This window comes from Rhopalosiphum padi, chromosome 3, assembly GCF_020882245.1.
Source record: "Rhopalosiphum padi isolate XX-2018 chromosome 3, ASM2088224v1, whole genome shotgun sequence".
Taxonomy (NCBI): Eukaryota; Metazoa; Arthropoda; class Insecta; order Hemiptera; family Aphididae; genus Rhopalosiphum; species Rhopalosiphum padi.
The window spans coordinates 65,835,019-65,845,868 of NC_083599.1; the positions used below are offsets into that span (position 1 = coordinate 65,835,019).

The following is a 10,850-nucleotide window of genomic DNA, read 5'->3' on the forward strand; positions in this document are numbered from 1 at the left end:
ATTCTTTGTATAGTGAAGTTCAGTATAAAGGCACTACTTATAAAACAAAATTGTATTTAAGTAGATTTACAAATAATGCTATGTTCGTGTTTGAAATCAAAGCAGTTCTTATTACAAATAATAACCAAATATTAATATTAGCAAAGCAAATTACTTTAAACTATTTTTCTACACATTACCAGGCTTATGAAGTACCAGAAAAATTTCATATAGTTGATGAATCTGCATTAGTTAATATTAATGAATTTAGTGGACCCCCCCATTAATATTACTAAAACATCTACATTTAAGATGTTTATACGCTTAAAAGAATTTTTTTAATTTGTTTGTAAAAAAGGCCTAAAATAACATGTACCTACTGTACTTGTTATTTACTATAGTTATTAATTATTATTATATTATTTTTTTTTATCTCTAAATGTATATATAGATTAATAGGTCGATATTGTAAAAATAATATTATATGATGGACCTCAATGATGTTTCCAAAAATATTTTCAATAACTCTGCTGTTGACTTAACTTTAACCAACCTTGAGAATATAAATGTATTTTATGAATCTATTGAAAATCAATCAGAAATACAGGTAAGGCATTTAATAAGATATATTTTTAAACTACTAACATAAAATTATGGAATTTTATAGGCTATAAATCATATTATATTATTGTATCATATTGTATCATATTATACTTATGATACAAATTTGGACTCCCTCAATGAACTATTAAAAAGTTGGAACTTGGAATGTATTCTTCAAACATACCTAAGTAAATATTTTAAAATTATTAATTTAATAATAGTTTAACTTAGCAGAAAAAAAGTATATAACATGATCATCTCATACTTTTACTTAATATTTAAATAAGTTCTAATAATTTGTATTTTCATTTTTATGTTGTAGATGCCCATATTGATGTTGAAACCCTAAAGCAGCGTTTCTTAAACTTTTTTATCCGTGGAACCCCTACTTTGTTTTTTAGCTTTTAAGATTTTTTTTAGGATTATTTGCAAAAAAAAATACAATTATTTCATATAATATATATATATATTGTATTACAGGTATTTAATTAAAAAATATGTGTTAAAAAAAATGATAAAAATAATAATAATTGTATATAATATTACTTTAATAATAATTACTTAATGAGATGCGTGAAATTGCTTTTTATCATTACAAATATTCTTAATATTGGGCTTTATTGATGAAAGTTGTATTAACATATTAGGTTCAGCATCAAGTCTGTTGCGGTATTTTGTTTTTGTCGATACATAGGTGAAGAACCCCGTTTCACACATATAAGTGGTTGCAAATGGTAAAAGTGCCAACACGGCCTTTTGTGATAATTGAGGATATTCATCTTTTGAACTGCACCAAAATTCTGCTAATGGCATTGATTTAATTTTTCTTGCAGTGATGAATCAGATGTCAATTCAATAAAGGTTTCATATTCTTTTACTGACATGGATGGAGGTCGTGTATTGACAATAAATAAATTTTTAATCCACAATTTATTTTTATATTTCACCTGTTGGTCATTTGGAAAATACTGGTTAAATCCTTCACTCAATCCAGTGAGGTGCTGAATAATTTCCTCAATGAAAACCTCATTTATTTCGACCCCTTCCTCTTCCAAAAAGCATTTAATTGTTGGAAAGCAATCAAACTCGTTGGAGCTCATACAAATTTTCCAAAAATCTAACTTTTTCTTAAAAGCATGAATTTTTTCGTGTGCAGTAAAAACATTTACTTGTCTGCCTTGAAGATTAAGCTCATTGATCTTTGTAAAAATATCACTTAAATAGGCGACTTTAAGTAGCCACATTTGATCAAGAAATCGATCTTTTAATTCGAAATTGTGTTCCAAAAAAAAAGGCTCGTACCTCGTCCTTTAATTCAAAAATACGAGTTAGTATCTTTCCTCGAGATAACCACCTGACCTCGGTATGTAAGAGAAGAGAAGTATGTACACTTCCCATGTCCTCACATAGGATTTTGAATAAACGATTTTGAAGAGGCCAAGATTTTATGAAGTTTATGAGTTTTACGACTTCATCAAGAGCTTTCTTAAAACTAATAGATAACTTTTTTGCAGCAAGTGCCTGTCTGTGTATCATACAGTGGCTACTAGAACAGTTTTTGGCAATATTTTTAATACGCTGTACAGCTCCATTAATTGTACCACTCATAGCCTTTGCTCCATCGGTACAGATATCAACGCAGTTTTCCCATGGTATTTCATTTCCTTCAAGAAATGGATTTAGAAGATCAAATATTTCAACTCCAGTAGTACGTGTTGGTAGAAATTTGCATAAAAGAAGATCTTCCAATAATGTGCTTTCGTATTGATACCTAACAATGACAATTAATATTGCAAGCCCAGCTACATCGGTAGACTCATCCATTTGTAATGCAAATTTGCACGATTTGAGACGAAAAATAAGTTCATTCTGTATATCGGCTGCTAAGTCATTGATACGATTAGCTACCGTGTCATTTGATAGTGGGATTTTAGATATTTCTTTTGCCAATTTTTCATCTAACATACATTTTACCATCTCCATAGCACAAGGTTTTATAAGACTTTCGGCAATTGTGTAAGCTTCACCGCGTTGAGCTATCCGATAGCTAACTAAATAAGAATCCTCGGTTACTTTTTCATTTATAGTTTTTGTGGTTTGAACCATACAGTTTATTGATTTTAGTAGTTCGTCAAGCTTTTGAATAAAGAATTCTACATTTTTTTCTTCCCGTGTTCACCGTGAACAGATTCTAAATGACGAAGCATTTTAGCTGGAGCCATTGAGCTATTTGGGAGAGCTTTGCTGCAAATAACGCACTGAGGATTATCATTATTATTCATAAATCCTAATGATATATAACTTTCATCATACTTTCTACATTTTTTAATTACTTTCCTAAAATCTTTTGGGGTGATTTCATTTGTATCATTCTCATTATTACTATGATTATCATAATGACTTGAGTTCACCGCAAAATATTCAGGTTCCGGAGAGGAACGTTTCAGAGTTCCTTTTTTAAGCCATCTCTCCATATTGTAAACAAAATAACAAAACTAACTTTGAGAAAAAAAATAAATTTATAACACAACGCACTCGAATATATTGCACAGGTCACAAGACACGCGGTGGAGTGTCGCGTTGTATTGAGACGTTGAATTGAAACATTATTTTATTCGTTTATCTGTTTTTCAGAAGTTCACGCTATCGCGGACGGTCGTGACCAATTAGTATTTTTACTAACGACATACAAATATTATTTATGTATAGTAATAGTACCTATGTTACTCATATGCTTTTCGTTATCGGCGGTCGTTTCTCTTAAGTTCACGCTATCGCGGACGGTCATAACTAATTAGTATTTTTATCAACGACGTTCAAATATTATTTCTGTATACAAACTGTACAACTGTATAAGCACTATAAGTACACAATACATTATAGAAGTATAGATAGAGTATAAAGATAGAATATTCCATATGACATATACATTATTATTTAATATACAAACATTTTTTTTCCCCATTACAATATTTAGTTTGGCATTTTTAAGTAATTTTCTTGAAAATTTTGAAAAAAATTACTTAATTAAGCTTCGTGGAACCCTGAAGTGATCTCCGCGGAACCCCGGTGTTCCGCGAAACACAGTTTAAGAAACGCTGCCCTAAAGTATATAAAACCTAGGCACATAGATAAACTTTTATTGAATCAACCTCTTGGGATATTGATTAAATTTGAAAATCATGTAGAAACATGGCAAAGGTCATTAGTAGAATAGATGACAGTGCTTTAGTTTTTGGAGTTCAGAATCTACAAACATTTGAAAAGTTAAAACCAACCAATTCTAATGCAAAAAGTTACGATGTTCATGTACATACCATTTTAGCCAATTCTTCCAAAGGAAAATTGTTAATTGATTATTACAACACTAACATGGAATTAAATGTCACCATTAGAGGAAACTTAGTTGACCTCATAATCCACGATATTATTTCAAATAATATACCAATGTCAATTAGTCTAGCTGAATGTGTTGCTGAAGAGATAGCTAATATGTTTCCTTCAGAGATTAAGGCAAGTTTAAAAATATAACATACTATTTTTATTTATTTTTTTTTTTTTTAAATTATTATTTTATATTAGGATATTTACTTCATGCGTCATGGGAATAATAATGCACCACGAGGAAAATTGTATGCTAAATTTTATAATTGTATGCGTGTACTTAAAACCAGTGGAATAAAAACAAATCCCATTGAATCTAATAATTCTGCCTGTAATGAAAAATTCACGAAAAGAAATGATTCATTTGGTAAAATAACCTACATTAAACTGTTTGTAAAATAACAGGAAATATTAAATTAATGATATTATTTACATATGAATAAATATTTTGATAACTTAATCTTTACTTTTTTAAATTTATTTGTTCAATAGTAATAGAAACTGACATCGGTTATTTGTTGGACATAATAAAATATGATAATGAAATTTCATTTCCAAATTTATTAACTCATTGGTCTGCCACTATGCAGTACAGGTTGAATAAAATAAAAGAAGCGAATTCAACGGTAGAAATATTAGAGGAATGGAAAAATTATTCTATGCCATTAGGTTATAAGCTTGTGACTTGTGAGTTAGAAATATTTTTTAAATATATTTAAATTTTTAAAATGTATTGTATTTTATGAATTATGTTGATATTGATTTCAATGGATTGTATCAATCGTCAATTATTCCAGATTTATGTGAAGAATTTACAAAATCGTACAATAATATTCTACAGATAGTAGAACAATATATAAAAGATAAACATGGTAAATTGTTACTTCAAGAACTCAGAACAAAAAATGATATTACACAAAGTAATACAAACACTCAATTTTATTATATTATTCTAAAAATTAATTCAAATTATTAATTGTTATTTAGATGTTAAAGATTGTACACTTTTTCATCTACTAAGTTCTTTGTTTGTACTCACATCACGTAAAGTTACAAAAGATGACAGTGGAAAGAACAATGTGACAAAATACTCTATAAAGGATTCACAAAAAAGTTTTATTAATTTTCATACTTCAATCAGTGAATCTGAAAACTATTTATTATATTTAAAAAATAAAAATTTACCGATACAGCCTTTTATCATAGTAATTGGTACACCACTAAAACCCGATCAAATTTTAATCTACTTTGATTCAATAAAATATAAAGTTTTTAATATGGCCCGTGCAATTGATAAATGTTTTAAAATTTTTCATTTGTTTAACTTGCAATATCCTTTGCAATCATGTGCAGTTTTGATGTTCATCCAAAAATATTTTTATAATATATCTACTAAATTTGATATACCACACCAATTAGTAACTCAAGTGTTGCACTGTTTAAATAAAATAAAATAATAAATTCAATCATATAATTCATTAAATCTAATAGGTATATTAAAGTGATTTTATCTATGATTATATTAAAAATTTAAATCTATTTAATACAATTTATGTATCTTTATTATACTAAAGTATTATATTGTTTTGTTGTATTTACTATTTTGATTTAAATCTATGTATTATATTAGTAAGGTAATAAATATTTTTATTTATAATTTTGTTTAAAATGCATTATATTTAGGTGCCTAATACCTATCTAAAGTATTATATTATTTTGTTTATAATCTTTTTTTTTTTATGAAATTTCTTAAGATTTTTCATCTTAAAACATCTTCAATGTTTTTTTTTTTAGGTTTTGAAATATTATAATTACCTGTATTTGGAAAATGATAAATGTATATTACTATATTATAATAAATAATTTTACATTAATATGTTAACACATTTACTAGTTACCTATCTATGAAAATATCCTGGTTTCATCTCAAATCCATTATGTAATATAATGAATTGATTAAATACATACAGCCAGTTTTTTAAAGTGAAAATATTTGTTAAATTAATAAAAAATATTATATAGCCTAAATAATATTAATTATTAGTTAATAATGTATTTTCTTAAGATGAAAAAGTATTTATCAATAGTATTAAATTAAAATCATTGATGTAATAAATAATTTATTAAATCGATAAAAAAAAATTTAAAGTTAATGATCTACACATTATAAATTAATAATGCTTTTTCTTATGATGATAAAATATTTGTCAAATAAATAAAGTTAGTTTTATTGAAGTAATAAATAATCTATTAAATTAATACAAATTCTATAAACAATTTTTCAATTAATTCAACTGACAAATTTTTATTTATCAATTTGATAAAATGTTTATGGGGTTACTATTAATGATATTTTTGTCAAATTAATCTATACTTTTATTATATTGATCGTTATTTTTGGTTGAGTGTAGCGATGCATTTATGCGCAATATACGTGTTTGTTACAAATGTTACACAAAATACACAAATATAAATTTGGTAACTAAATATTATACTTCTAACAGTATAAAAAGTTATAACTACCGTCTTTAAAATTATACATAATTTGTAGTATAGACGGATAGTATAGCATAGTAAAGTTTTCCTTAGTTATCCAAGAATAATTTTGGCTAGACTAGTGTTACATCTGTCGATAGTCTTTGAAAAACACAGAAGTGACGATTACACAAGTATACTGTTTGCCTTCGCGCAACATTGCAAGTACCTATATACAAAAGTTGTGAACATTTGGCAAACACTCCAGACTTAGGAATGTGATTTAATTATTATTATAATTATACATTACACTATTGTAAAAAAACAAGTATTTTTGATCTTAAATAATAACAAGAAATATATTTAGATAGTAACATTTTAATTTTTCTAATTTAAAAATTGCCTGTTTGAAACTCCTTAGAAAGTCAGAACTATTTTATGTAATATATTACACTACTTGATGGCATTAGTGTGGAATTTGGATAACGCGAAATACGGTATATTGTGTGTTTATTTTTTCCGGATTCCTACAGTCCGGGACTTTTTTATGGGCGGTGGTCGTTTGGGCGAAGGTGATAATTTTGACCTGCGTGCCAGGTATATCATTTTTGCCACCAGCCGAAGTAGGAGATGCATTTACTGAGTTGTTATCAATTATGCTAGCTGACAATGAATGTGTACAATTTGCCGATTATTTTTTGGACACCTACATAGACGAAAACTCAGAGTTCTTCCTTTATTTGTGGGCGTCATCGCCAATATTTGACCATCCTAGAACCACAAATGACCAGAATCATTTCATTTTCACTTTAACAAACAATTTTACACACCACACCCTCATGTAAATCAAGTCATTGCAGTATTATTAGAAATCCAGACTGAAAATATGATTAAAATCAATTCCATTTCAAAATATATCCCTAACGCTCAACGAAAAGAAACTATAAAAAAAAGAGTTTGTGCAAGAAACATGGAATAAATATGAAAGAGGGAACATTAGCCAATTAGAATACATAAAATGTTTAGGTTTAAAATATCAGGCTAATAAATTACTTATAAACTGTACTATAATTATATTTTATGTAATTTTATTTATAATTGTTGAATTATTATTATTTATTTATGTGTTATATGGTTTTTGACTTATTATTATTAATTATTCATATTTTATATGATTTTGTTTAATTGATTGTTAAGTGTATATTATAAGCATTTTAATACCGCTCAAACGGTATTTTTAATTGAATTATTCTCGCCCAAACGGTATAAAGTTATTATTCGCCCAAACGGACTATATTTTGGGTCGATTCGCCCAAACGGTCTACGCCCTTTTTTATAATACTATTTTTTAATTACCATTTTTCGTACTTATTTATTTTTTATACATTCAAATTCAAAAAAGAACCGGACTAGCCTCGAGAAAAACTTTTACACCGAATGATAATGATAACTGATAATGACTGATAACCCATATTATTTTTTATATTTTTTTATTTATTAACAATAATAATAATAATAATATATATACTCGTATATTATAATAATAAATGGCTATCGCCTTTAGCATATTTTTTAGTGACCGATTTCTAGACACCCAACTATCATTTCCAACCAAATTTCCCTTAAAACGATTTTCACTTGACCCCTTCAAAGGCGCCGGAGGCGGGTTCTACAAGCCTAGAATTGAGGCACACCTAAGCTAGTATACCATAAAACACGCATTTTTCGTGTTTTTGTAGTTAGAATATGCATTTTATCCAAAATTTGTTAAAATCATGAAAAAAAAAATACCACCATTTATTTCGTCATGAACTGATTTGTGGACATTATTAACAAAAGTAGTAAAAAGAAGTTAATAGTCAATAATATCTAGTATGAAATCTCAATATGAACATATTTATTTTTATTTATAAATTTTCAAACTTTTCCATGTTTAACTATGTTCATATCCCATCAAGAAAAATATTTGATAATAATAATAAAAAATTAAATATATAATAAATATAAAACAAATACTAACCTTGAGAACACACACCACTGTAACCACTGTCCAAAAATGAATCGCGTATATAACACACACACACACACACACACATACTCAATAATGATCATAGAATAACATTTTTCTTACCATACCTTTTGAGTTTTATTGTTTTAAACTGTGTAAATATTTATTAATTATTCTATTTAATCAATAAAGAATAGCTTGTTGATAATAATAAATAATTTAAATCATCGCATCATATTATTATTATAATATAGGTAAATAATTAAATATATAATATCATAACAACGGTATTGTCATCAATAACATTTTTTTTTATATGTATAAACGAACAGCTAAATTAATAACTAATGAAACGTTTTATCGATATGTGTGTTTTATACACAATGATAAATTATTTATTTATTTTATATGCCTTCTTTAAAATATACGAGTCGTAGTCGTTTTGACAAGCAATTATTTAAAATGTTCAAAAAAAAAAGTTTAAATAAATGTTTATATGTTAAGTTAGTTATAATTATCCAATTCAAGAAATATTTAGGTACAAGTCATTGCGTTATAATTGTCTTCACGTATTCACGTATTCACATTTTCGATTTCTCGAATATTATTATTTATTGGATATCACGCATTTCTTATTATGCATAAATGACATTATTATTTTTCTATATTTTATTTATGTACCATATATTATATTTCCTGAGAAATACATTACGATCCACGGTGACTTTAATTGGCATTATGTTATAACTTATAATCTTACTATAAACTATACGAGTTATTACTTATTATTGATATTAATAAAATATTACCAGTACAATCATAAATCGTATTTTAGTAATTAAAAATATTTACTCATATTATAAGTAAATAATGAAAACAAATCTAGTTATATTTTAAATATTTTTATTTTTTACAACAAGCAATGTAATTATTATTAATTTTTTGATCATTTAGCGTTAAACGTACATTTCGTTTTCTAATGATTGAGCTCCAATCACTTGGTTTGGAAAAACATCTTGGCAACCACCAGGGAGGATATGAGGGCGCACTGCACCGCAGACCCTGTGACCATAGACTGACCATTTCCATTACAGTTGTCCTTGCTGCAAACCACACAGCTCTCTGCAACGGCTGTGGCATGTGCAGCCTTATCGATTACCACACAGTCATCAGCTTTGTTGGTCGTCTTGCAGCCGCGTTCTACAGCGGGAGTGGCGGAAGAATCTGTCGTTTAAGAGTAGTAAAGAAAAGTCAATCGTGAATTCGTTATTTTATTTTGATATTCACTTACTTGCTTTTATGTTGACCTTGAAACAATAGTAAGTAGGATCAGCCATACCGTGAAACAGTTTATTATTCTTGAACAAGGCTTGTTTTGCAGGTGCCGGGGTTGATGGTCCTCCGGGTGCCGGGGTTGATGGTCCTCCGGGTGCCGGGGTTGGTGCTCCTCCGGGTGCCGGGGTTGGTGCTCCTCCGGGTGCCGGGGTTGGTGCTCCTCCTGGTGCCGGGGTTGGTGCTCCTCCTGGTGCCGGGGTTGGTGCTCCTCCAGGTGCCGGTGCAGTTGCACAATCGATCTTCTTCAATTTCGAATCAGTTTTCTCTGTTGCACACGATGTGTCTGTCCAACTGCATTGGTAACATGACAGACCATTGGCTGTTGTATGTATATAAGTATATATATTATGTTATTTTATCATGCAAACACGATACTCATTTATAAAAACAATATTACAATGCGTATTAATAATCGATGTACAATGTATTATGTTGGTATAATTAACAAATACGCCAAATAAATACTAAATCGTTAATTTGTAAATGTGTAATAAAATGTGTTGTACTTACAGTGGGTGAAAAATCCACACAAGCTCATTGTGACAACCAATACCACGGCGAAGGATTTCATGTTTTTTTTGAGTTTAAACAGTAAGAGTGAAAAAAAATGAAGTTATAAAAATTTAAAACAATTATATAACCGATAATAGTTTACAGTCAAAAAAAAATGTATATATATTTTTTAAACGGCTGTTTCTTTAGGCAACCTTACTCGGCTAAGCTTAGACGTAGACTGACGAATATCTCCTGACCGGTCTATTAGTATCCGTGTATATTTGATAGGTGGATAAACATTATGATTTGGCCAGATATACGAAACACCGTATTTTTTATTATTCACGAAAATTATTTGATATAGCCAGGATATTATTATTTTAATTTTATAATATTGCGTTATTATAGCTTTTGATTGGCATTAAAACAATTAATGGAAATATCTTTAAACTATTGCACTTATGTACTGTACTCTATAATAATTTAACATGTTATTAGCATAAGGTTAGGTTTTTACTCACTGCTAATTAGATCTGCATAAAAAAAATATATTATTTCTAATTAATATAGC

At 28.0% G+C, this 10,850-nt stretch overlaps 2 protein-coding genes across 2 annotated transcripts; one reads left to right on the top strand and one right to left on the bottom strand.

Annotated features, from left to right (window-relative positions):
• Positions 1–466: 466 nt before the first annotated feature.
• LOC132925384 (uncharacterized) lies at positions 467–5,423 on the top strand. The gene is given in 8 exon segments (XM_060989786.1): positions 467–586; positions 2,123–2,300; positions 3,615–3,791; positions 3,794–4,095; positions 4,165–4,333; positions 4,459–4,645; positions 4,717–4,886; positions 4,954–5,423. Coding segments are annotated over 8 exon segments (1,773 nt in total).
• Positions 5,424–9,443: 4,020 nt separating this feature from the next.
• LOC132927591 (zinc finger and BTB domain-containing protein 45-like) lies at positions 9,444–10,610 on the bottom strand. The gene is made up of 3 exons (XM_060992147.1): positions 10,295–10,610; positions 9,741–10,103; positions 9,444–9,673 (listed from the first exon to the last, which is right to left on the bottom strand). The coding sequence occupies exons 1-3, from the start codon at positions 10,353–10,355 to the stop codon at positions 9,444–9,446; spliced, it is 654 nt and encodes a 217-aa protein (XP_060848130.1). The 5' UTR covers positions 10,356–10,610.
• Positions 10,611–10,850: the final 240 nt, after the last annotated feature.